General features: G+C 45.6%; 2 protein-coding genes across 6 annotated transcripts; one reads left to right on the forward strand and one right to left on the reverse strand.

Moving 5' to 3' along the window:
• Positions 1-2,541: 2,541 nt before the first annotated feature.
• Positions 2,542-24,133, reverse strand: CEP63 (centrosomal protein 63). Of its 5 annotated transcripts, none has more exons than XM_059855123.1 (15): positions 24,039-24,133; positions 21,242-21,376; positions 19,509-19,689; positions 18,203-18,298; positions 15,942-16,064; positions 15,008-15,121; positions 12,420-12,653; positions 12,042-12,187; positions 11,162-11,296; positions 10,266-10,380; positions 8,204-8,401; positions 7,700-7,786; positions 5,970-6,169; positions 5,170-5,458; positions 2,542-3,058 (listed from the first exon to the last, which is right to left on the reverse strand). In XM_059855123.1, the coding sequence occupies exons 2-15, from the start codon at positions 21,283-21,285 to the stop codon at positions 2,900-2,902; spliced, it is 2,121 nt and encodes a 706-aa protein (XP_059711106.1). In that variant the 5' UTR covers positions 21,286-21,376; positions 24,039-24,133; the 3' UTR covers positions 2,542-2,899. The 5 variants fall into 5 exon arrangements, with proteins under 5 accessions (XP_059711106.1, XP_059711107.1, XP_059711109.1 ...); XM_059855124.1 differs by lacking the exon at positions 24,039-24,133 and adding an exon at positions 23,734-24,018; XM_059855126.1 differs by lacking the exon at positions 24,039-24,133 and adding an exon at positions 23,375-24,018.
• On the forward strand, positions 24,088-27,694 carry ANAPC13 (anaphase promoting complex subunit 13). Its single transcript, XM_059855130.1, has 3 exons — positions 24,088-24,169; positions 24,997-25,122; positions 27,240-27,694. Exons 2-3 carry the CDS (start codon positions 25,024-25,026, stop codon positions 27,363-27,365), a joined length of 225 nt encoding a protein of 74 aa, XP_059711113.1. The 5' UTR covers positions 24,088-24,169; positions 24,997-25,023; the 3' UTR covers positions 27,366-27,694.
• Positions 27,695-27,697: the final 3 nt, after the last annotated feature.

Here is a 27,697-nt window from a genome sequence, read left to right on the forward strand (position 1 = left end):
GAAAACAACTTCTTCCACCAAACAGGGTCAAGGACACCAAAGTACAGACACTCCTCATGGAACCACACATTTGATGTTCACAAATAGGCACAAGCACACAGACAGACACTTTGGTAAAGCCTCTCTGCAGGCGACATCGCTATGAACACGGTCCCTGCTCCTTGTCTCAAAGACTCACTTCCACAAGCCCTCTCTCTAAGCTTTATTTGTTCTCCAGATGGCAGGGGGAACAAAAACTGACCCCAAGAGAGCAGAGAGGACACTTTATTGCCCCCTACTTAGCACAACCTTGGGGAGTATTCCCTGTTCCTGCAACCCACATCTGCAAAATCCAGGCACCTGCAATTCCACACATCTACAGAGTCCCAGATTCTTTAACCCCTCAGGGTAAAGAGTGACACCCAAGCATTGTCACACCCACAGCAGAACATCTGTAACACGCTAAAGACAGATGAAGCCTGCACAGCTTCCCACTCTACACATGTACAAAAGGAAGTGCTGCAAATACAGTTCCACGCTTTTGTCTCAATCAGAAAACAAACATTGGCTCTGCCCTGCAAGTGTGTAAGAAATTCTTGGGTGCTATTGAAAGCATAAGTTCAAAGACACAAACCCCCTGTCCAGCTTCATTAATTATAAAGTTTCCAGGGCCAGGTGATTATGGCAAGGGAGGTTTGACACTGCAAAGGCAGAGAATGCCTGAGAAACCCTGCAGCCCCAGATAAAAGCACCTCAGAAGTCTGCACTTGCTGTGACATCTCCCTCCAGGATAAACACAGCTCCTTCTCCTCCTCCTCATAAAAAATGCACATTCTTCAGTGCAGCCAAGGTTCCAATACCAGGAGAACAGTTCTGGAACAGATTTCTCAGTTCTTTCGGGGCATCTGCAATGAGAGAAAGGGGGGAAAAGACAAAGCACACACACACACCAACACAGGGAAGTAACTCAGCAGTTCCCCTGCTGCAGATGCTGCTTTAGATTACATTAGTTCAAATTTTTAGATGAATGAAGCTGGTGAATGAATTTTCCCTGAATGAAGCTGATTATTACAGGTATTAGAAATTGATAAAACTGTAGGATTATAGCTGCTAATTAAGCAAATGGATCATCTTCAGACTTGCTCTTCCCTTCTGCCAACATGAACTGCCAAATATCTCTGAAGGGAGATAGAAGAACACATCAGAAACAAGGCAAAATGTCTCCTGAACTGCTGAAAACACCAACAGCATGATGCAACACTCAGTAACTAATTTGACAAATCACCAGGAAATACAATACTACTTGCAAAGTATTATTTAAAAATGAAATTGGTGGCCTCACTGAAGGCTGTGAGAGATCCCTAAGGGTTCTGGCATATCTCACACACAGTGCATCTATAGGTTCATCTGCAAAGAGGAAACAGTTTGGTGTATTCTGCTGTTCAGATTTTATCAAAATGCCCCACGCCCAATAAGTCCTTACTTGAGATCTGGACAGACAGGGAGGATGTTCCAAAAACACCCATGGACATCTCCTCAGAGGATCCAAGGCCAGTGCCAGATGACCACAGTCCAGCTCCAGCTGGGGGCAGTTCAGTACCTCATTACCAAGGCTGCACAACGAGAATCCAGAATGGATTTGAAGGTTTTACCCTCATGCAAGGAACTCCACAAGAAAGCCAAAACACAAGGACTTTTGGATTGGAACATTTCTAAACTCTGGGATGCAGAGATGCATGCCCAAGTGCAGCCCCAGTCTGCAGCCAGGCACCCCCCTGGCTGAACTCACCAGTCTGAGTACACAATGGCTGAGCTCTGTGTACATGTGGTCCTTTTGAATTCCTGTTCCTTGACAGCATTAAGCTGCTCTGAGACAAGGTGAAGCTGATGGAAAAGAACAGGAAACTTATGGACATGGAATGTCCTCATCCCAAGGTTTGCCTGCACAAAGCCCGTAAAGACTCAGCCACTGGAGAACTGCAGAGACCCCTAAAGAAAACAAGTCCATAGGAAGTAAGTCCTGCTCACTCCTTAACAACTTACTTCCCTTGAGGAAAGGCTGAATATTTTCCTCAAGAGGTCACAGATGTATTTTGATGCAGCAGTTCCACTGGACTGTCCAGATTCAACCCAGGCTGGCACCAGCTCACATGGCACTGCAATGACACATGGATGAACCTCACCTGCTTGTGGGTTCTCCTCCCACCCAGTGTCATTGCTCATTCCTATTTCTCTTTTCCAAGAGCCATGATCACATAGAGAATTCAGCCACTCATTCCTCAGCTATTCTGCAGCACTTCAAGCACCCTGTACAAGATAAAGACACCAGACACTACACAAATTGTAAAGGGCAGAAGCTACAAGAACCAGGAAATATTAAGAAATTCCACTAAGGGCAAATTAATTGGAAAAAATGCAGATAGCTAAAGGAAAGAGGAATTTTATTCCCTGTTCCTTGAAGAATATAGCTATGATGGAAAAGGTGTTGATCCAAGTTCCTGATGAGAAGGGAATGTAAGGCACAAGAATCACTTCGTGTATTTGTATAAACAAGAAAAGAGGTGTTTGCCATTCTGATTTATTTCACTGCTTTTACACATATAAAATATACTTTAAATACATAAAAACTAGCAAATGGTTTGCTTTTAAAAAACACCATCAACTTTGTGAATGAGCACATAGCTGTGATGCAGGTCTCTGACCTATGGCAAGCTGACTAAAATGTTTGTGGTGTAACACCCCTCATCAGTGCAAGCATGTGGACAGGAGTTCCTTTTCCTCAACTCCCATCCTGCTGACTCAGCTCCAAGTGGAACACATGGCCTCTCACCCAAGCTGCAATCCCAGCTGGATACAGGCACATTCCCAGTCACAGTTTGGAAGCACATAAGGAACCAGCATTCCAATTCCACAAGGAACATTATTCCTGGTGCTCAAATCGTCTCACTATCTTTGCACTCTCTTTTTTCAGTTCCTCAATGTGAGCATTTAGGCACTCCAGGATGTGCTGGGATCTCACTTCTTCATCTTCCAGGTATCGTGCAGCAATGGATCCCACAGAGGCTGTAGGCAAGGGGCACTAAAGGGAAACAAAGGGATTATCAGGCATTCCTTCATTCCAAGTTTTGGCCAGAAACACCACTGCTCTGCAAACCCCACCACTGAACATGCTCTTACAGGGCTCATTTCCATCTTAGTGGGCAGACTAAGCACTCAAGTCTCACACCTGTATCACAGGTCCCTCCCAACAGCCAGCAATGATTGCTGCACGAAGCCAATGCTGCCAAAAAATCACTACTGAAAACTCAAAGCTAGAGAAGGTCACTACAGAATACCAAGGAGTTTGCCCTGGGTGTTGGTGCAACTCAAGGACTACATCCTGCTCCTTGTCTCCATAAAAATCCCAGTGAGTGGGAGAACCTCAGAGTTTGGGTCCAGGGAATGGAAAGCACTGCCAGACTGGGTTTTTTACCACATATTCCCCACTGGGAATATCTCTGCTTTCTTTCATATACCTCCTCTTCTTCCCCAAAGTAACAGGCTCCTGGTACAATCCCACAGGCAAGTGAAGGCCAAACTCCCATTGCAGCTCATGGAACAGCACTTCAGTCCAGCCAGCAATGGTCAACAAACTACTCCAGATTCTTTCCTTTACAGTCAACAACTATTCCTGCTCCTCACATCACTTACCCACAAGTTATTAACTTACAAAAACAACACTGTGAACCAGGCTTAATGTACAAGTTGATGAAGAGAAGCCTCGTGCACAGGGGCTGGCACGTGAAATATTAAGGTTACTAAGGGGCTGCTTTCCATTACAGACAAGTTGTCTCAGTGTCTTGGCAAGAGAAAAGAACTGGTTATTTCCAAATCCTGGAGTCTCGTGGTTTTCAGGTCTTGTCAACAGTCAGGAACAAAGGGAAACAGAAAAGGCTACAGACAACAAGCAAATCTCTCCCACCCCGCCACTGCCTACTGCTGAGAGCTCTCCTCTCAGTGCTAAAGGAATTGATTTAAAGACACTGGAGCCTGACCCAGTCAACACCAGGAGAAATAGCTGCATTTCCATAGAATTCTTATTTCTACCTCTCAGAATAAAAAGGATCCATTCTCTTCTATTAAACATCAAGCCCTAGAGCTTCTCATACCCTGAAGTGGAACTTTTCACACTCTGGGTCCAGTCTTGCAACCTGAAGAGTTTCCATTTACAATACTGCAGTTCCCTAAGTTCCCCACACTGTTTTCTGGGTATATGCACAAGCTACTTTAGTCTTGAAAAATCAAGACCAATTCTTGGTCATAAACTTCAAAGACCTGACAAGCCTCCACTTATCTGTGCATTAGCCTTTGAGCCTCTACTCTGGACTCCTACAAAAAGATAGCTAATAGTTTAATAGTTGTCACTGCTACCAATCCAAAAACAGAGGAGAAACTGCTCTGAACACTGCTAGGGCAACACATCTGGAGCAAGGACCAGTGCTCAGCATTCTCCCCTCCCTAAACATGACAGGAAGAAGCGATTCAGTGCAAATTTTCTGTATCTTGGTCAAGTGCTTCAGCAACTGAGCTGAGGTAGGACAGAGAAAGTGCTAACACTGCTCCCGATGAAAAAAGTACCATCAGCAACTGGGAAAAAGAGCAGGCTCCCCTTGTGCAGTGAAGCAGGGATTTCAGGCTTTGTCATCTGCAAGCATAAGCAGCTTTAAGTTCAGTGTGCTGACTGCTGCAGCCTGTTTGAAAAGGGGTAAAACTCACCCTGTGCTTTACAGATGTGCAGCAACCAGCCACCCAGAGACTGTGAAATACTGACATACTCAGCACTCCACATCCACTCTGAGCCTCTACTACATACCCAAGCCAAAGGCTGAAGCAGAATTCTGAGGGGACACGAGCAGGTCCTGGTACACACTGAAGTACAGCACCATGAGCTCCTGGAATTAACTTAGCAAGCACACAAACACAAAGCTCTTCTCCAAGGAGTTCTGAAGAGCCTCTATATGGATCCTCCTGGCCAAGTCTTAACTATCCAGCAGTGGCTTTCCTTCCCTGTTTAACATTTGATTTACTTAGAGGATCACACACAACATGCAGTTAAGTCATGCAGTCAAATGCCTGTCCCCTTTTGCCAGATAAGAACTCGGTTCTATTTTCAGCTGTTGAGCAGCAAGTAGCTCGTGTACAACTGCTTACCAAAAACACAGATTCTCTGTGATGATTTAAAGCAGGCTGCTTAGATGTTCCATCTGCAAAATCTTTGTTTTCATGTACCACATGAAGCACAGACTCTGCTCCCAGCCAGGCATGTGACTCCTTGCAGTTCTCGCTGCTGCTCTGGGAGGGTGGCTCACCCGTCTCGGGGCTCACAGTTCCTGTTTCAGCAGCCCCACACCTTTGGGAGTCCCTGTGATGATGCTGAGCAGTCCTGTCAGGCTGGAGATGTGTCCTCCCTGTGTGTTCATCCTGCTTGTGCTGTGCTTCCCTGGAAGGCAGGTTTGAGCACAGAACTGAGTTTGTCTCTTAGCAGCTGAACCCCAGAAAAACTCACACAGAGGCAACAATTAACATAGATGTTACTAAAATCCCTGGCAATCGAAACTTGTTTCCATAGCACTTCCAGACACACATTCAGTCCCTGTGGAATTCTCTCTCTTTTCTGCTACTGTAGATACCAAAACCCACAGCCTGCACAGCAACAGAAAGCAACACAGCTGCCTGGGCCACATCTAATCCTGTCACCAAAAACAGCACAGACTGCTGCTCCAGAGAGAGGCAAAGGCAGACAAAAGACAAACACTGCTGGCTTTGCAGAACAAAATCCAGCTGGGACTCAAGGCTACTGCACTGCTTAAGGCATAAAGGCAGATTCCCAAACACTCCTTGTGTTCTCCCAGACACATGATGCACTGGAGAGATACCCAGCATGCCATTAAACCCCACACATCCCCTGCTCTCCCTCACCCTGAGGAAGCAGCATCCCTGGGGTCACTCACCTGTGCTGTACATCCCTGGGCTCTTTGCCTTGCCCCTGCTGAGCCATGCCCTCAGGTTCACCTGGGCACACCTGTGCAGTGACCCCCAGTTTTGCCCTGGTCTCTGCGAGGTCCTTCCGCAGCTGCTGGTTCTCAGCTATTAATTTCTGGAGCTCAGCAGTGTAGTCCTCCCTGAGTGCTCTCAGGGTGCCATCACCCCCCTAACAGACAAAGAAAGGCAGAAGTCAGAAGTTCTGGTTTGCAAGACACCACAGTCACATCCAGAGCAAAGGCCAGCAAGAGATTCCTTAAGGCACATCCCCTAACCTCATTTTGACTGGCAAAACCTTCAAGACTTTCCTAGGAGAAAATTAGTTATATACATATGCCTTATTAGGCCTGCATCCAGACTGACAGTGCTGAGCTGCCTGGGAAGGTCAGCCTCTCTCACCACTGGATTCCTTTTAAAACAGGAAAACATGGACCTAGGATACTTCAGATGTTCCTGCCTCTGGCCTTTCTGAAATTCTGAACAACTTGCTTCTTCCCATCATCTTCTTTTTACTAGGCCAGGTGGGTATAATTTCCACTGCTTCTACCCCTGTGACATTCCCACTTGCTTTTTACCAATCCTATTAAACTTACATGCTTAATTAATTCTCATCAGCTCTGTATCTAAGGTCTTTCCAAATGTGCATTAGGACTGCAGGGCCAGGATCCAGCTCCTGCTCCTTGGGGCTGCAGGGCTTTTTTTTAAGGAAGATTTCCTGCTTTGCACACTGCTGGCACATTTTTGGGAACTCACACAGGCAAAAGCCACCGGGCACTTTTCAAGTAGAAAGTAATGTGCCTTAGGTTATTTCAGTTTCAACCCAGCCCTCCAGAAAGCTGTGTTTTTAATCCATCTCACCAGCCACAAGCTTCTGTTCAGCACTTCCCCAGGAACTTAGCACATCCAACAATCACCCCAAACTAATACTAAGAGCTGAGTATTTCCTTCCCACAGATCTAACTGGATAAAACATACTCTCTGACATATTCTCATGAGGTTCTCAGCTGTCTGAATCCAGCCCTTGCCCCCTACAGAGAAGCAGCCAAGTTGAGACAGAACTTGCAAACCAGCCACTTCTTCCTTCACAAAATGAGCCAACACATTATTTCTGCCAAGGCTGCACTTCTGCCATGCAGACTCCTCTTCTCCCTCTGCCTCAAGAGTTTTGGAGGTTTTGTTCAGCTGCAGGAGCCCACCTCGGGGCCCTTTCCAAGAACACTGTCCCAACACATCCAGCCCATATTCCCAGTCTGCATCCCACTCATGGAGAGCAAAGGAGGGCCCTGCTGAATGGCTCCTCACCAGGTGAGAACACCCTCTCACCCCAAGCATTTCAAGGGCCAGAGCAGTTACAGCTCTAGGGCAGGTCAAAAGGGCATCACAGGTTGAGAATCAAAGGTTTGAGATAAACTGGCTTAAAATGGAAGTATAATGAAATGTACTAAAAAATGTGGGCCAAAGCCTATGGAGAAGACATGGAAATTATGGCTGCCTCTGGAGTTCTCTTCACCACTCTCTGACTGAACAAATGCTTGATATTTCTGCACCTTATTTCCTCTCAAATTGCTTCTTTCTTGGGTTTTAAGCTCACTGAGCTTTATCCCCCATTTTGAGGGGCCTGGGCAAAGACTCTGACTATTCCCAGGCAGGTACACAAGGCTAACCTCTTCCCAGCTCCTGGTCCTCAATACCTTCATACCTTCAGCTTACCACACTCTGTTTTTTCCAGAATCTCTGAGAGATGACGGTTTTCCAGCCTCAAAGTTTCCAGCTGGACCAGAATTACCTGAGAAGACAAAGGCAAACAACATGCTCAGAAAAAGAACACAATGCATGCCCACAACACTCTCCAAGCCTTTTCCACCCTCAAACTCAAGTACTAAGCAAGGTTTGGACTGCTAGTTTTACTGGGACCCTACAGAGAAGGCACCAAAAATAACCATACAGAGTTTTCAAAGATGTTATCCGTCCTGGCCTAGTTAGCATGAGTAATCCCAAAGAATTCTGTGGGACTGTTTGTTTGAAAAGAAGCAGCAAGACAGATTCAGTGAACATCATCATTAGAAGATTCCTTCAGAAGGTCTCAGCTTTTGCACAGAGGCTAAAGACAGAAGGAAACTGCTAATGTAACTAAAAACCAGGATGATGTTTCAAGCCTCCAGATCCTTTAACAGATAGCATAAGAGTCTTGTGCCTTTTTTACCCTGTGCTCCACTGCTTTTCTCTCTGCTCTTTCAATCTCTGCTCTGAGCTGCTGCTCCAGGTCTGAGGTGGAGCCGCTCGCCGTTGCAATGGTGATGTCCCGCTGCTGCAGCTCCTGTGTCAGCCTGGAGATCTCCCTTTTCATCCCCTCCAGCTCACTGCTGTGCATTTGTTCAGCCTGAGAGAGCTGGTCTTTCAGCTGGAGGAAGACATGCACACATCACCCACGAGCTTTTAAAACATGTTTCAGCTAAAAAAGCAAAAGTACTGCACATGGGAATGTGAAATCTCAGTCCTGGAAAACAAAAAGCTCCTGGAAAACAAACCCTCTGCTTGTGCTTGTCCTTCCTGATTGAAAGGCACCTCATCCCAATCCCTTCCCACACCACACACTGCCAACTGGAAAGAAGTTTCATGCCATGAGGTACTTGAGAAAACCCACAATTTATCAAACCAACAGCCACTTCAGCTCATCATTCAACCTCTGTAGCCAAAGCCAGAGAGCCAAAGGTTCACCATGACTGGGGAAGCACAGTAACTCTTGGGAAACATAACCCTACAATTTGCCACTCTGCCTTCCTGAGGTATTCGAAGATACCATTTAAAGATGATAACTTTAAATAGCTCGAGCTGGACTTTTCTTCCAGGAATTAATTTGCCCTAAGTCTTTTGAATCAATATTAGAGTTGAATCAATGTTAGCTCGTAGCAACTAAAGCTTCCCATGGCAAACTTCCACCAGCCAGCTATGCACAGGGTAAAAATACATCTCTTTGTTTTCATAACTCTGTGTGATGACCACTAGTCCCTGGATTATGAGAGAATAATCATTCCCTATTTACTTTCCACATGACAGGCATGATTTTATTTTCAGTCCATTCAATCTCATTTATCTCTTTTTCCAGTTTGCTAAGTCCTATTCCATTCAGCTGTTGCTTATATAAAAAAACCACTCCATCCTTTATGGTCATCTTTTTCCATACCTTATCTTGGTTTATTCAATGTTTTTTGAGGTGGCAGAACCTGCACCACATACAATATGCTGGTAGGCACACTGTATATTTATTCAGTGGCACGACAGACCAACAGCAGCATAATTCCTTCCCCAGGACTCCATTCCATTAGTCAGAAATATTAACCACTCAAACACACAGGATTTTTCTGAGAATTACAAGCATTTTAGAAAATTGAACCAGATGATCTCTGCCTACCCATGTAAATACTGTTCACACGGTGATTTATCTCCATGTCACCTCAATGCCTCCCAAGTATATAAAGCAGAAACAGCCTTCATAAATCTCTCCCTCCTCCCCAGCAGCCTGTGGGAGATTCATTTACCGTGTGGCTGTTTAGATGTGTAACCAAGCACACATCTCTGGCAAGATCTGCACCTCTGTATGTTCAGAATAAAGGATGAAAGATTTCCACACAAGTGAGGTTTTTCACTCAGGTTCAATGAGGCTTCCACTCTACCAGGCTCCAATGAAAGCTCTCACATGAGCTGATTCAGACCATGATGAAGAGCCAAGCTACGGGAGGGCTTGCCCCCCTTGGGTGCTCAGAGCTCTGGGGTGAGCCCCTCGTGGCAGGTGAGCTGCTCCATTCCCCCCAGCCCCTGCCCTCATGTCCAGCTATCAAGCCTGAAACACATTCCCTTATTCACACAGGGACCAGGACACATTTGAAGTCCTGCCTCAAGTGCGATGGGACATATTACAGCAAACTCACTCCTTCTCTGCTCTTCACCCTGTTTGGAGCCTGTATTAGGCTTAAACACAGGATTCCAGACCTTAATTTCTTTGCATATTTGCCCCTCCAGCAAATTCAAGTACCTCCACAGTGTAGAAGTACTGGGGGAGGCACAGGAGATGCTCACAAAGGCAGGTTCAGACACCTGCAAACAGGTGTCCTCTCAACCCTTCCTCTGCCAGGTGTGCTCCTTACCTCCAGCAGATCCCTGCCTGCCAGCAGCCCTGCCCTGGTGCCTCTGCTGAGGCACTGGCACACAGGGATCAGCTCACTCCACCAGTGCCATCCCACTCCCCAGGAACAAAACCACATTACCTTTTTAATCTCTGCCCTTGACTCAGTCTGGTCTTCTTCCAGGGACTGCAGCTCTTTGATATTCTCACCCAGCTCCTCGCTCAGCTGCACACACCTGGCATTTGAAGACACCAGGCTGGGTGCCAAATGCAAAAGTATAGATTAGAATAACCCAAGGAGGAGGAAATGGTCAGAGAAACTTTGATCTTCCAGGCAGTCCTTTATGTCCATTAAAACAGAAACTGAACTCAGCCTACAAGTTCCTTACCAATCCTCTAGGTTTGTTTTCCAAAATCATTTCACAAGAGATCAGGAAGCTCATCTAACAGATAACAGCTGTTTCTTGCTTGTTTATTTACAAACTAAGATTACAAAATTTATATGTAAACACAAGTCTGAAAACCACAAACTTGGAGAGGAATCACAGAATCACAAAATGCTTTGGGTTGGGAGGGACCCCTAAAGCTCAGCTCATTCCACCCCCTGCCATGGGCAGGGACACCTTCAACTGGACCAGGCTGCCTCAAGCCCCATACAGCCTGGTCTTGAACATCTCTAGAGACAGGGAGTCTCCAATCTCTCTGGACAGATTTGTTTATAATCCTCACTTCACAGGAAGGTCTGGATCTGGTTCTAACCAGCTGCCTAACAAAGACTCCTTAGCCTATTATGAGTGAAGGTGCTCAGCCTAAGCAAGCTGGAACCCTGAGAACACCCACCATGTGCAGAGAAAGGCAGCCAACCAATTAGCAAAGCAGTCACTATTACACTGCAAAATGAACAGCACTTGATTTCTTTGGCCCTTTGATATTTAAAACAAGCCTACAAAAATCACTGGTTAACTTATGAACACAATTAGGTGCTGTGTTATTATCCAGGACTACTTGCATTTGCAGAGGGAGCAAGCAGAGGGTTACCTGTTCTCAAGACGAGTCACCTCTGACTGCAAATGCTGTTCCTTCTTCTGGGCAACATCCAGCTGCAGCAGCACCTGCTCCAGCTCCAGGCCTGCAGAGGACAATGGCTTCCCTTGCAAGCGCTCCTCCAGGGCCCTACACAGAAACAGCAGCTTTAATCCAGCACAGAAACATGTCTGAGTTTACTGGTACAGGGAACATAACTACTGTTTCCTGGAGTTCTCTGAAAAATAGACAGCATCTAAAAGCAGGTGACCACTGTGCGCAGTGTGAGTAAGCAAAGGCAGCAGCTGGATGACAGCCCCTGCTTGAGTTAAGGCTGATTGAAAAAGATCATTTTATTTTGAGGTTGGCCTCCCTGTCAGAGACTGGTAGGTGACCAACACCCAAATCTTCTGACACAGCCACCAGAACCCAACAGCCTCTGCACACTGCCAGGGCAGAAGGGGAAGGCCAACATGATTTTGTCACAGATGTGGTTACCTCACCAAGACCCAGCCAGTGAGAATTTCCACCTAGGTTAATAAGCATGTTATCAAACCCTGAAAGGCCTTCAGCACTTGGCTGAAAATGTCTGGGAGAAACACCCTCAAAACCCCTGCACTGCCTCCAGAAACCCAGATGAGGAAAGTGGATTTCCACCATGCTCTTCACTGATTATCTGCTAATTCCAAAAGCAATGCAAATTGAAAAATGCTGCAAGGCAGCACAGTGCTTGTGATAAACTACAGTGCACTATGTTAAATACAACCAATACAGATCCAGCTGCACGAAAATGCTCTTCCTCAAGAGAATCTGAGGAAGATTCTCTTCCTCAGTGAGAACCTGGAACACAGATCTGGATTGAAGAGCCAAAGTACTAGCAAGGCACAGATGCTACCTGATGAGGAGTTCTTTTGTGTGAAGAGTTTCAGTCATCCTGTCCAGCTGTTTCTGTAACTGTTCCTGGTGCAGTTTTGAGCTGCTAATGAAATCTTCTTGAGACTGCAAGGTGGCTCTCAGTTCCATCTTCTCATCCTGCAGCACCTGCGCAGGAGGCAGAAGGAATGACTGCTGCAAGATGGACCAAACCAGTTTGTTGCAATGTGATGAGAGGTTGATCGGACTATTTTAGGACCATTGGAAATACTGCAGAGCAGCACATGCCTACAAAGTCAATTTTCATGGTGATCAAAGGCTCTAGAAAGAGACAAAAACTCCAGGATGAAAAGCCTTCCCACCACTTCAGACCCCGTTTCTTAAGAGCTCCTCCACTGACCTCTAACATTTTCTTGGACTGCCTTAATTCCTCTTGAACTCTGTGCTGATCTTCCAGAATGATGCGATTGTCCTCACTGAGGTCATCCACCCTCATGCTGAGCCTCTCCACCTCCAGCTCATTGGCACTGATGGTGTCCTTGGCCCTCTCCAGCCTGCTGGTCAAGTGCTGGATTTCCGAGCGGCTCGCCAGCTCCACCGAGTCCAGGATCTGCTTCCGATTGGCCAGCTGGGTCTGCAACAGCAAGCACCTGCTAGAGCTAAACTGCAAAACCACCAAAGTTCTACCAAAGCTAAATTCAACACAGCTACTGATTTCTTGGTGGAATGAGCCACATTCTCATTCTCAACAATTCCTTCCAGGGAATTAGGGAGAGTATTGTTCCAGGGTTACATGACGGATAAAACTTCCCAAGCAAACAGAATAAGTAAAAAAATAAAATTAAAAAAGAGGGGGCCCTTTGATTCCAAAAGCAGCTCAAAGAGAATCTGGAAAATGAGAATCTCAAATCACTCCAGCTGCCCGAGTATGATTTCTCTAAGAACAAAGCCTCCTGCTATTTTTTGCTCATGAGCTCAAGGATGGACCAGGACCAATGGCTGCAGGTAAGAAAGTTTGTAAACCAAACAGGGCAGAGATTACCCAACCATTAATTCCACACCAGGACAGAAAGCAGCTCAGGGTGCACAATTGCAAAACCACAATCACCAAACAGCCCCCAAACAAGCCAGTTGTAACAGCCAATTTGCTTTGCTCTCTGCAGTAAGTATCTGGTTTCATCAGCTTGGGGGAGTGCTCACTTTGAATTTTTCAGTGTTCTAATGGCAGACAAAAAAGTTACAAGGAATGTATGAGTAGCAGACAATATCTGCTCTATAATTTATAGGCACAATACTTTATTTCATAGCATTTCTTTCCACACAGCTAGCTGGTGAAATTTAACAAGCCAGCTCTCACATAAACTTCTAGGAACATTCACTTCATGTAGTCCCTTATTGCATAAAATCTTTGCATTTTTAAAGGCTCAAACAAAATATCTGAGCAGTCCTATACTCCCAGTTTCAAAGAGTAGCAATGCCTGCCAGCTTCAGAAGCATCACATGGCTTGCTTTACACAAACTGTAAGAACTGCTCATTTGCAAGGCTGTGGTATAGTTTTGATTACAGCCTTTTATTATTATTTAAATAGTCATGACAGAAAAGGTAATCAAGAGGGCCAAGAGTTTAAAGCAGAGCCTTTCTTCACCCAAGAAGCCAGAGTATCAGACTGCCTGAACATTTATTTCTGCATTAAGAAAACATTTAAGCTGTCTCTTATTTCCAGCCACACAACATCCAAGCCAGCAGAGAATTCCAGGATTTTAGGAAAGGCTGACTTTAAAGGCTGCAGGTGTTCCAGAAGGTGGTCTGTACTAGGGAAAATTCCAGGCTTCCCAAAGCTGCTGTGGAAGAGCTGTGGAAGCCAGATGAAAGAAGAGAGAGGGGAAGTACTCCATGGTCATGGATCTCATCTTGATCTTGTGCTAGAAAGACAACTAAGCACGTAAAATGTACAGAAACATCCAAGGCAAAAAATTTAGCACTTCCATGCTGGGCTTTTCAAAGCAATTGAGGATTCAGGCAGTCTCTTCACAGAACCTGTGCACCTAAGGCACTTATGCTGCTTCGGGAAAACCTCCCCAGCCTCCTGGTTTTCTGCTGCACAGTAAGAGTTCCTCTGTGCCCCAGTGTCCCAGCCTGAGCTCCAAGGACACATCTGTTCCCAAACAATTGAGCTATCAACGACACACAGACAGCAGAGCAGCAACACCTTCTGCTCAAGGACTCTCTCTGCATTTGTAGATCTCCTGGTGTCAGCCTCTCACAAAGCCCCTGTCAGAGCCAGCTTCAATCCTGTCATCACAGTCTCCCTCCTCGCAGGAGCTTCCACTCAAGAGCAACTCAGGAGCCCATTAAGGCAAAGTCCCCAGCAAGAGCTTCTTATCAGTGTCTGCCGTGATTGTGTCTGTGTGACTTCACAGCTGTGCTCTAGGTCAATTCATCTTGCTCTGCTGCAGCACCACTAATTCACTGAGCCATCAGCTTTGCAGAACAGCAGCCCCACTACTTCTTGCCTTTGAGAGACCTAAAAAAAGGGGTGAGGGGCTGAAAACTGCTGTTGCTTCAGTATTTTATGGAAGTCTCTGCTGTAGGGGAAGACTGTTTTCCAACAGTACCCTCTGAGCTGGACCGACAAGGTACGTATTTACCTGCTGGCAGGTACACAGCTTTCAAGCAGACAACACGATGTAACACATTTTAAAGAGTCATATGCTGTGGTCTCTGCCTCTCAGGGAAATCTGCATCCCACTCTCTTCTCTGCTAACCAGAGTGATGGCAGGGAGAGCTGCACAAGGTTTATCTAATCTCTGATGACAGACTCCAGATCTTTTTTCCATACAACACTCGTCCAAGCAAACCTTATTCCATCAGAACATTAAAAGTCACTTCAATGGCAATCTGAACTGCATGGGAGCCTGAGAGATTTCATTAGCCTCTCCCTCCCTGCCACAAACAAAGCAGAAACTTCCAGCACATGTTAATTGTACCTGCATGAGCTCGGAGTGCTCTGCCAGAGCCTTGCGCTGCGCCTCCAGCGATGCCACCTGCTGCTGGTACCGCAGGCGCTGCTTCTCCCAGTCAAGTGATTTTTGACGGAACTCCTGCAAGGACAGCAGGGGTGGGTGGCTTGGAGCAGTACATCCCCCTCCAGTTCACATCCACATTTGTCTTCTCTCCCCACTCCTCACACCTTTCCCCCAGCAGGGAAACCATTAGCCAGTCACCTGATGCAGCAGCTCAGCAGTGCAGAGCCCTCACACACCGTGCTCGCTGCATTTCTTCCCCACCCGAGGTAAAGCTCACAAATGTTAAGTGCCAAAACATTTATGGCTGATTTCATGGGTTTGCTGTTAGGGGTTTAACAATTCAGACTGGCTTTAGCTTCCAAAACATGCTGTTATTGAAATCACCAAGATGACAAGAATTAAGTACAGAATTTGACTGCTAATCTCTGCTCCAGAAATTAGGCACTACATCAGTCAGATGTGTGTTGTTACCACATCTCTCAGGAGGAGAAAACTGAGTCGGGTTGAGCTCAGCAGAGCAGAAAGATTAGAAGATGAGACAGCGTTGAGAAGAAGTTTGACATGTAGCTCCCTCCTCCTCAAAGAAGTAAGAATACAACCTCCCCACACTGGAATTCATTCCATTCACATAATTAGTTACTCTTCCAGCACCTCCTTCCTTTTATTTAGTCTAAGGGTAAGAACAGCATTAAGGTTCATGCAGTGCAGTCAGAGGCCCCAGCACATGAAACTGCCTTTATCATACATGCAGTTGAGAAAAGCTGCACCTGGAGAGTGGATGGGCAGTGCTCCTTAAGCAGGACTCACAGTCCACTTCACTGTTCAGTCACCAGTGAAGCCCAGTAAGGCAGTTAATACACACAAGCTGGTCAGCACTTGCTTTTTCACTACATACCTCCAGCTTCCTGGTCAGTCGGCTCAATTCAAACTTGTCCTCCTCTTGTCCCTTGTTAGCTTCTCCTCTGCTTCTTGTTTTTTTCTTCTGCAGCTTCTCATAGCTCCTCCTCAGCCGGGACAACTGCAGAATACAGTGAAAGAGAGAGCTTTGCTCAAGACCCCAAGGCAAGAATTAAACAGCCCTTTGAAAGAAGACACACAAACAATGCCCTCATCAAGGCCACACAGCTCCCAAGAGAAGGCTTCTATTTGGATAATGAGTCTTTTATTCCAACAGCACAGCAAAACACACTTGTATGAGAGCAGCAAGATGCCACTGAAGTCATGACATCAGCAGCTTTAACTAAAGCTCTGTCTTACCATAATTTCAGCATGACTGAAATATTGATCAGATGGAGGTTTACAGGCAGCTGTCAATGCAGCAAGAGCACAGCATCCCCCTCTCTACAGGTGGTTCCCAGCCCCAGGAAGAGCCAGCAGCAGCACCTGTGGCTGATCTGCTCACCCACAGGAGCACACCCACCATACCACACACAGGTAAATCTTGTGTGATCAAAATACATTTGTGCAGCTCAGGTGGGAACTGGAACTCTCCTGCTTAGTGGGAGAAGGAAGGTTTGAGAATTGCCATTACCCATAATATCAACACCACTTCATCTGTCATTTTCTGCTTAGATACACTGTGTATTTCACAATGAGTGGAGAATGCCAACAGAAAATATCACTCCTACGCCTGCTGCTAGGATGCTGAAGTTGTATCAGAAGCAGGAATGAGGAAAAAACTCTTGACATTTAAATGACCCTCCGTGCAAATAATCACTTGCAACTAGCAGAAAATTTTTCATATGATGAGCTCCCCCCTACTTAACTATTAAATAAAAGGCTTCCAAATAGCCACATGAATTTGAAAAGCCATCACTGCTGTTTTACTGATGGACAAAGCTAAGCCCATGGATGAACAGAAGGACCATGAGAAGAAAAAATATCTGATTCAAGACATGATGCATTCAGTAGCTTGGTGTGCTCAGTGGGAGCAGACAGATGTTCAGGCTTAGAGTTAATACCAATGTCTTTTGCCAAACATATCAGGAGATAAGAGGTTTATTCTTTCAACATTCTCAGTAAGTTAGACACTGTACCTGTAATTGCACTGGAAATGGTGGTAAACAGAGACAGAAATAATTTCCCCAAACAGTACTAAGAACAGAAGACTGAGGAATATTGGAGCTCAATGTCATCAGCATTAATACTGTGTAGGTAAAATACCCACAAACTGCAATTTAGGCCACAACACACAGGCTGTATTTCAGCCATAGCAATTTAGGCTGATCTGCCAATGTACCTCAGCTTTGCTCTGCAGCTTATCCACAATTCCAGTGAGAACACAAAGCGAATGAAGCCTGTTAGTCATATGGAATAGTGAGGTGTTTTTAAATGAGAAAAGATGCCTTCTGTCATCAGAGCAGAGACTACCAAATTAATTTCACTTATGGCTTACAGTGAGCAGGAACTAGGCCCAGCCCTCCAGAGAAAACAGGTCAGTGCTCTATGAGCTGCTCATGCCAGTTCACTCCCTGCTACTGGCAAGTGCAGACAGGCAAGGAGTTCAGGCATAAATCTGGAATGCTGTTATACCACCTGCAGGACAGGTATCACCTTGCACTGAGCAAGAGGCTTTGAGATGGAAGCTCTGATATAACTGTCAAACAGCATTTTCTACGTACACTTGATTTTTATAAAAGGTATTAAGACTAATATTCCTTGAGAGCACAAAATCCCTACTAAAGTCATCAGTGTTAACAAAGGCAAAAAGATGAGACCACACACCACCATTATTTCCTGATCTCACAATAGCCAGGCCAGTTACATCTCCACCCTTTTTTAATTTCAGAAATGCTGAAAGAGCAAACTGCTGTTGCCTGTACCTGTGGCAGCTCCAGAACCAGCACTGAGGTGACTGGGATGAGCAAACACAGGACATTCTTGCAGTAAACTTCTTCAAATGTCCAACATATGAAAACATTTCTACTCCAACAGCTCTCTGTCTGTCACCAAGTTCCTTCAAATCACAAAAACCAGTCCAATTGAGCCATACAAATGTCCCTTTATCTATGCTCAATCCTCTTTTTGCTAAACACACAAACACTAATAGAGAGGGCAGTTTTAAAACCACAGCACTGAAACAAAAACAATGACACAAAGTAATTGATCCATCAGCAACTGGGAACTAGAAACCAAACTTCTCTTTTTGCAACTCACCTCCTCCTGGAATTTCTTCAACTGTTGCTCATACTCTCTAACCATGTCCTGCTTGGATTTTTCCACATCCTCAACCTGGCGACGCAGCATGCCAACCTGAAAAAAGGGATAAAAAGCAAATAAATACAACAGAAGTAGGCTTTATTGCCAGTAGATACATGGATATTTCAGTGGGACCCCTCATTATGAAATAGATGGAGGCTGTGCCTAAATCTTTGGCAGGCTGGGGCCACAACTGTTTCTGTTGTAGTTTCTTGTTTTGAGCCAGTTTCTGGATTTCACTCCTGGGGACAAAGCAGGCGTATTTGGTTTGTGCCAAAAGCCTACTTCTATCCAGTATTTACATCAAATTCTTCACAAACACACATTATGATTTCAAGCTATCTACCAAGAGAAAAGTTGTCCATGTCATCATCTTACTATGCTCAAAGAAATGAGAGAATCCTAATAGCAAGGAAAAGGTAAGAAAAGGGATTTTGAAGCTCACAGAAGACTTCCCTGACACTGATTCAACTGCTTCAGTGACTCATTTTTCTCCCTTTTTTTTTTCCTCCCATCTTTTTCCCAACCACAACCTGAGTGGTCACAAGCCAACAAATTAAAATTAAAAGAAACCCACAGAAAATTCATATGACTAAACCAAAAGCATGAATATACTCCAACAGTGACTTCAAACACACTTTACAGTTCAGTTTGAAATCCATGTTTGCTTTTGGTGGTAAGAGACATTTCAAGTGTCTTGAGAAAACATAATTGATAATAACAATAATAACCTATATGACAAAAATCATCATTCTTGCAAATGAAAATCCTGTGGCTCAACTGCACCTTATGGTCCACATCCTGCACAAAAACTTCACCTGCTAATAATTTTCCACCAATACAGATTTTTCTTTGCACTTCCCTCAGGCTTTCATTTAAAGATCACAAAACCAGAGTTCTGTAAAAAAGCCCTTGGAGAGTTTCCCAGCAATATCTTGGTGTAGCTCATAGTAGGAAATGGTTTTCTTGGTGTAGTTTATATAGTAGGAAATGGGTTTTGTCTTCCAATGACTGCAGGTTGCTGGGCTGTCCATTACTGCTGTAGCCAGAAAAAGTGCCTCTGGGTTCTCTCTAATAACTCTAACAGTTCAATATGTGGACTTCCACCAACCCTAGGGGAGTGGATCACTTGACCTGGATTGAGTTATGAACCAGACACCTTGTTCCAACAGGTCCTTAAAAAATTCTATTCCTGATTTCCTGATTCGAACAGGTAAAACACACTGCTGACTCCAACCAAAAAATAGTAATGAAATCAAGGTACCTCCTTTTGTTTTTCCTGCAGAGCTGCCTTGGCAGAGGAAAGTTCCTGCTCCCGAGCACTCAGACAAGCTTCCAAAGCCTGTGTCTGCCCTTCCCATTCGGATTTCTTGTGAGCCACCATGATGTCTATCTGCTTCATCAGCTCCTGCAGCTCGGCCTCACAGGAGGTCAAGAACCCACCACTGGAGGGGAGAGAGCCTGGAGTTAAAGCAGGTCCCACCCAACACATCCAGTATCCCAAACCAACAAAGGCAGCAGAACTGATTGGCACCAAGGCACCAACTCTGCACACACAGTGCTTTGAACTCTCGTCAAATGAGCTCACACAGAATAGAATCACAGAATTATTAAGGTCAGAAAAGACCTCCAAGATCATCAAGTCCAACCTTTTACCCAATACCATCTATGCTCACTAAACCACACCACACTTGGGCATTCAGCCTTTTGCCTTGGGTACTAGGCATTATGTAAGTAAACCAAAGCATGTTTAATTCATATTTTGTATTGCCTTAACTGCTCTCCAGGCAGTGGCATTTTATAGCAGGTTTCAGTCACTGGAGGAATCTTACAGCCAAGCTATGAGCTCCCAAAAACAGAAGTTTATCACAAATGCAGACAAACCCTGAAGCAGAGGGGGCTGGATGACAACATGATAATGAAGAATCAAACCCTCACAATCCATCGGGGAGCACAAGCTCCCTAGCGATGCCCAGATTTCTAATTTGGTGCAGTAATTATTGAAGCCAATTCAAGTAACTCCTCTAAAACTTCCCAGCTGCCAAGACAGGGACAATATTAAGGTTTGCCAGACACAGCCCTAGAGGGTAGTGAACTCCATAATGATCTCTACCCCTTTAATTTGCCTGTCAAAGGGAAGAACTGAAAAGAAATGGAAATCAATAGGTTAAGGGATGGAAATTTCTCTGTTCCCCCAGGGCATATGCACACTTCATTACTTGGCACTTTTTCTATAAGAAAAGAAATACTTCTTAAAGGAGCCAAAATCAGTCACATTTGAAGTTCACCCTGTCCTGTGAGTTAACCAAAAATTAGCAGCTATTATGCAGAGCAGGAACATTTCCTTCACAGCATCTGCTAATATGTAGCAAATTCTAAACTCGATTTCTGCAACCAACTCTCTAAAGAAGATACAGTATCAAATAAATTTGTGTCACATTCTCAAGGATGACTAGGAAAATGGCATCAGTGACTTTTGCTTCACGGTTGTTTAACACATAAAGCATTTTGTTCTGTTATTGTCACTACAGTCTCTCTCGGGGATTGAAAAGTCTAGAGACTCACCTCAGACAGAGCATTAAGGATTCACTCAGAGCTGAGTGGGACTCTGCAGTTTCAACACAAGCAGGAAATAATCAGATGTTTTCAGTGAAATCAGATAACAAAGTCACATCTCATTAACCTTGCAAGGCTGTTACAAAATAAATATTTATTCACAACTCTATTTACTGCTGCTCCTGATGTTGGACAGTAAGAATAGTTTACACTAACAACTGAGAAAAAAAAGAGGCTGAGGTTTTCAGGAGATGTACAACTAAATTTCTGACAGTTAAGACTATAAGGAGGGATTAGTGCAGAGCCAGCTCCCCCAGTGACTTCACTTCTGCAACAGCTGAAGGCCACTGCACACCTACACCAGAGGATTTATTCTGAGAAAGAGGCAAGATTATTACTTAAATCATTTGGAATGACTGCTGTGTACAGTTGCATACATACCTCCCCTGCCCATTTCTTTGCAATCCTTCCAGCAAAGCCTCCATCACTAAATCCTGGTGGCTTCAGTTCAAGGAAAGTACAGGAAAGCAGTGGTCACCCATGGCAATGCACAAACCAGGCTGCTTCCCCATCCAGCTGCAGGAAAAGTGGAAGCCCACAAAGCAAAGAAGTCAAAAACATACAAGGAGCAAGCAATTACGGGAGAGGAAAACAATGGCACCTTCATGAACTTACAGCCAAAAAGAGGAAAACAGGTTTTTCTACCAGAAAAATATAACCAATGATATCATCCAGCACCACCAAATTGCAGTGGTATAATCATGGGATCTAATAAATTCAGAGAGGAGCAATGAGAATCTGCACTTGTGTGAACTCAACACAGGGGGACTGGCAGATCTCCTGGGAGCACCAGCCTGTAGAGAAACAGGAACATTTGGGCTCCAAAGGGGCCAGCCCAAGATCTACCTCTGACAGGGAAGTTTGTCACTTCAGAGAGAAAACACCAGCAAGCAGCAGTAAGAATTCATCTATAAATTACATCTTTTCCAGGCCTCTCTTACAGACTAGGTTAAAGAGACCATGCAGTTTATCACCACACTCAGAACACACTGGTTGCTCATACGGTTGTGGGAATTTTAGGAAAACACAAACTCCTTAAAATTTCCTCTTAGATTATGAAAATAAGTTGGACAGCTTTACAGTAGCAGTACATTGCTTCAGTTATAAACTACACCTTTTAAATAACAAACACCCAAAGAAATTTCACATTTTGGTGAAAGTGAGAAGGGTTTACATTAAAACCAAAAATGGGGAATTAGAAGTTGCCATGAAACCACAGCCAGGAAGCCAGAATTTATTTCAAAGCCTCCTCCATGAAACTGCATCTAACACAAAAATGGTTAAACTTGTCCAGAGCTACTAGCACAAACTTCTGTTTCCAAAATCTACACACCTTCCAAGTACAGAAGATGGGTCCTTTCACCATCTTTCCTCTAACGTTAATATGGCATTATTAGGCAATCAGCAAAAGGGGAGCAGGTCACTGCAAGGGAAACTTTCCCAAATGCAAGCTCAGCTTTGCTCTCTTTCCCAAAGAATCTTCTATCATGCTCCTACAGCACTTCAAAACACAATTCAGGGAATAAAACCTGTCCTTGGGAGCTGTTTTTTTAAACCACAAGCATATAAAAAATGCACAGAAAAAAATCCTATCCCTATTCTGACAGTGTTTTGTCTGTCTTTGGTCCTGTTTGTGCTTAGCAAAACTCAATCAGTATGCAGAACAACTTCGTGGTTCTGCTGAGGGCAGGGTGCTGAGGAGAGCAGATGAGCAGATCCTCTGAGCTGCTGACAGCATTCCAAGAGCTCTCCAGGTGGCAACAGTAGACATTAGACAGCAGCAGCTCTCCTCTTTCATTCTAATCACACCTACACAGAATCAATTTTCAGTGGGCAGAGAAATGAGGAGACAGCACAGAATTCCAGAACAGTTTGGGTTGGAAGGGATCTTAAAGCCATCTCATACCAAACTCTTGAAATGGACAGGGGCACCTTTCACTTGGCTGCTCCAAGCCCTGTCCAACCCAGCCTTGGACACTTCCATGGAAGGGACAGCCACAGCTTCTCTGTGCCTCTGCCTTACCACCCTCACAGCCTGCCAGCTTTGCTGACTTTGCTGCCATACCCAGATTTTGGGGAAAAGCCTTAAATTCAGACACCTCTAGCCAATTTTATGCTACATAAGGTTTGCTGACTTAGTATTATATTTTGGCCTCTCATGCTTACAAGTTGCAATGTGCAAATTACAGGCACCTGAGTAAAGACCCACAAGAGGAAACAATCTCCTTCATTAACTACAGCTGAATCAAGGAGAGCTGGCTGGTCACTTCTGAAAGTGAAAAAAATTGAAGTATTTGTCAAAAAAAAAAAAAGCCCAAAACAAGACAACACATTTAAAAATAAACAAGGCTTAGCATCCCAGCTCAAGGCAGAGTTGTAGCAGAATCAAGTGGAGAGAACTTTACAATACACAGGAGGACTTAAGAATAGTGCCCATGAGACAAGACTGGGATTAGTTCGCATTCAAAAACACAGAAAAATGAGATCTTCAAGCGCTGCTAGAAGCATGCTTACAATGAACACAACAGGAGCAGTAACCTCCCAAAGGCAATACCACAGGCGAGCTCCACTTGCCAGCGGCAGGAATGGCACCTGCGGCAGGAGCCTGGAGCGAACCACCTCTCGCCAGGGCGAGAATCCCAGCGTCACTGAGTTTGGAAAAGTGCTCTGAGACCATCAGGTCCAATCTGTGACCGATCCCCACTTTGTCACCCAGCCCAGAGCACCGAGTGCCGCGTCGTCTTTCCTTAAACACCTCCAGGGATGGGGACGCCACCCCCGCCGCCCTGGGCAGGCCCTTCCAAAATCTAATCAGCCCCTCCGTGAAGGAATTCCTCCTAATGTCCGACCCAAACCTGCCCTGTGCAGCTTACGTCTGCGAAGGGGCCGGGGCCAGCGTGCTCGGGCAGTGCCCCCCGCTACAGCCCCCGGAGCTGCCTCCGGCAGGCATTCCCCACTGCCGCCGTGCCGAGCTGCTCCCGGCCGGAGCCTCCCCGCTGGCCGAGCCCTTACAGAGCCTGTCCCGCAGCTGCTCGGGGCCCTTCCAGCACAGCGCCCGGGGGAGCAGGCCTGAGCCCCCGGGCCGAGCTCCGCTCCGGGCTGCCCGACACCCCAGCTCTGGCTGGCTGGCCGACCGCCCTCCTCCCTTCCTTCCTTGTTTCCTTCCTTCCTGCCTGACCTCCTTGCTTCCTTCCCTTCCTCCTTCCCGCCTTTCCCACCCTGGCGGCGGGCAGGCCCGGCCCCGCGGCGGCAGCGTTGCGCATGCGCTGGGGCGGCGCCTGCGCAGCGCCGGCCCCGGAGATGGGCAGGGTAGGGCGGGCTGGGGAGCGCGGGGACACCGGGGGGACACCGCGGGGCCACGGGCGGCCACGGAGCCGCGGTGGCCGGGAGAGGCAGGGAGCGCAGCGCGCCGCGGCTGGGATGCGCTCAGCCCCATGCCCATCGCTGCCCACATCGCGGCTCCGGCAGCCGGCGAGTGCCAGGCCTGGCGAGTGCCAGTTCTCCCAACATACCCGCCAGGATCGAGCTGCCTGCTGCTGATGCCCCGCAGGGGGACACCGAGCCGAGGGCCTGGGGTGGCCCTCCAAGGAGAGCAGAGTACAATTAAACACTCTGGAGTAATTATAGGAACCGGGGGTGAAAGATAGGTTCTCGTTTTGCTTCTGTTTCACCGGTTTCCCGGACTTCAGGTTCGGGCAGAATTCTGGGTACCTAGAAGTCCTTTGTTGTGACTCTCCCAGACATGTGAAGGAGTCGGTAAGGCAAGGAACTGGTCAGGGGCTGTAAGCCAGCAGTCAGCAAAGGGTTCTGGGCAGTTCTAGGTGCTCAGACTCACTCAAATTAGACTTCTAAAAGTCAGTCAGTAGATATAAACACACGTAAATATAATCAGTAATAACCAGATGGTTTTATATATTCATCTCCGATGCATATCAATCTGCAATTCACTTTGATAGAGTTCTTTTCAGATGAAGTTTTTCTCTGTGGTTATAACCCCTTTTTGAGTGGATTAGGGAAATCAAGGTATTCCTTTTAAGTTTAAACTTCATATGGATTGCATCAAAACTGGAGCATAGTCCAGACTCCAGCTCCTTGGCTGGGGATGTTGTTAAAACAGCATCTGCTTTGTGTCACAGATTTAGCTGCTGTCCCCTGCTGTGACGATGGACAGCGAGGTACAGAGGGATGGCAGGATCCTGGATCTGATCGATGATGCGTGGAGGGAAGATAAATTGCCCTACGAGGACGTGGCCATCCCTCTGGTAGGTGAATTGCTACTTATCAATCTGAGTTAAGGCTGCTGCGTTCATCACAGTCCCTTCCAAGAAAAGGCACAGAGTGTTGCTCGTGGTGCAGTTAATTTGTACAAGAGGCTCCTGGATCTGACTCCTTCCTTGCCCTCTATGACAGTCATTCCTTAATGCATGAGAACATGGATGCTTCTGTCCCTTGTCCCCTGAGCAGCTCCTGAATTTTCTCAGAACTGCACTGCCCTTCCCATTGCACTGTCCTGGGTTTGGCATCAGGGAGAAGTAGAATCATCCTTTCTCTCTACATCCCTTTTTTGTTCCTGGTGTTTGAGGTACTTTCCAGGTTGGTTTGGAAAGCAGAGGATCAGTCTCACACTGACAGTTCCAGTCTTGGTTACACTTTATTTCCATTTCCTGCAATGCCATTAAAAGAAGCTGAGACATTTTCATACATGTTTCAAAGCAGTCTTTCCCAAATACAGTGTTGTTGTTGGCAGTTCCAGAACAGAAGTGAAGGACTGGCAGATTGCAGCAGGACTCTTGACTGTGGCACTGTGCCCAAGGCATGACACCTCTCCTTTCATCCAGGGTACAGCTGCATGGAGAGGGGCAGCAGCTACTGCTGATCCCACAGAGCCCAGAGCTGAAGCTTCAGATCTCCCACACTGACACCCTTCCTTGGCTATTTTGAAACTTCCAGGGAAGTTAGAGGTAGCTGAGGATTTTCCCTTCCCTTTTTCTCTCTGGTACACAAGCTTTACCCCAGCTAGCACAGATAAAGGAGCCATTGAGATTGTGAGGTGCTGGTTTCTTTGAGCAGAGAGACACTTCCAAATTTGTGACATAGTTCAAGCTTTAGCCCTGCCACCACTGGCTTTTCAGAGAGAGCAAAGAGCAGCTGCCCAACTCAAAATCCGTATGTCCAGCACACATTTTTCCTTCCAAGAGTTGGGCTTGAGGGAAGCTTCTTGCAGAAGCATAATTCTCAGCTAAAAGAGCCCAAACCCTCCTTTGCTTGAGATAACATTTATTAGGTAAGCTGAGTATTATAAACAGGTTCTTTGTTGACAATTGCCTTTACCCCGAGTCCAGACATTAGTGTTTGTTCCCTCAGAGCCATCTCACAATGGCTTGCAGTCACATACAGATAAAAGCCTCAGAGAAGGAAGCCTCACCAACTACCAATAGAAAGAAAGGTCTGGCTGTGGATATAAAGATCCCCAGAGATGGGATTGGCTCTGATCACAGAAAAACCAGCATGAATTCACAGGGGACTTACTCAGGGACATTGCAAAGGAGCAACAAGAATGGCTGTGAAAGTGGTATTTGAGCCTGTCCTGAGAGTCTGCTCCAGTGCTCACTCAAGACATTTCTGGGAACTCAAATGGATTTCGAATTATTCATTGTTTTCAAAGCTGAAACACTTTATTTAGCTCCTGCTGGCATTTCCAGAGGTCTAGAACTCCGAATTCCTGCCCAAATGGTTTCTGGCAAAATCGCACACACTCAGTGTGACTACACCATTACAGCAAGACAGAGAACAAATAATAGAAGGAAAGAAAATGAAATCTCAGTTAAACTTTCCTTCCCCTTACTGTAGCTTGAGCAGCTCTGTGGCACACCTGGCAGGAGGTTCTGGCTTCTGCTGTTGATCCAGCACAGCTACACCTGAGTCCAGCATATAGACAGGAAGGCCTTCTCACCTGCCATAGGAAAGTTACATTTTACAGAACCAGTTGTCTGCAGTGTTTGTATTCTTGGCAACAGCAGAAGCAGCACATTGCAAATAAACAATGGAATAATTGCATTGTACTGTTATTTACTTACTTTGCATTTGCTGTATATTCTCCCTCACTGCGTGTGCAGTCTGAGTGTATAGCAAGGCCCCAGGGTCCTGGAAAACAATTTACCTTTCAGATTAAGCACCACATTCAAATGAAAAGAATACTGTTCATGATGGGGCTCAGCAATATTTTTAAGTGGATCAGTATGTATGATATTTATTGTTCAGATGCACCCTCTGGTCTTGTTTGTGGGGTTTTGTATCTATCCATACAAATCATAACAACCTGCTGCTTGCAGGAAGTGTATTACATGTGGAATGCATTCTACCTGTGTTTTGTTCTCAGAATGAGCTCCCTGAACCAGAGCAAGACAACGGTGGCACTACTGAGTCTGTGAAAGAGCAAGAAATGAAGTGGACAGACTTGGCTCTCCAGTATCTCCATGAAAACGTTCCACCCACGGGAAATTAGTGAATCAGTGGGATTTCATACAGTGGATGCATAAATGCAACATAAAAATATTTTTTTGGCTGACCATTGCTGTCATAAGCTGCCCTAAGGAAGAAACAACATTTCTGAAACTTTCAGATTCCAACAGTGGTTCTGCTCACAGCGAAGAGTTTAAAATGCTTCTTTCTTGAATGTGAAATAGCAGAGGCTCTGACATCTCAGAGCCAAGTGCAAAATGTTCCATGCTTATAAGATTATTTCATGTTTTTTGTTAATTTGTTCTTAAGCTGGTGCCAATTCTGATCTTAAATGTTTTCTACACATGATTAAAAAGTTTTTACTGTCTCAAATTG

This window comes from Haemorhous mexicanus, chromosome 10, assembly GCF_027477595.1.
Source record: "Haemorhous mexicanus isolate bHaeMex1 chromosome 10, bHaeMex1.pri, whole genome shotgun sequence".
In the NCBI taxonomy this organism is placed as follows: Eukaryota; Metazoa; Chordata; class Aves; order Passeriformes; family Fringillidae; genus Haemorhous; species Haemorhous mexicanus.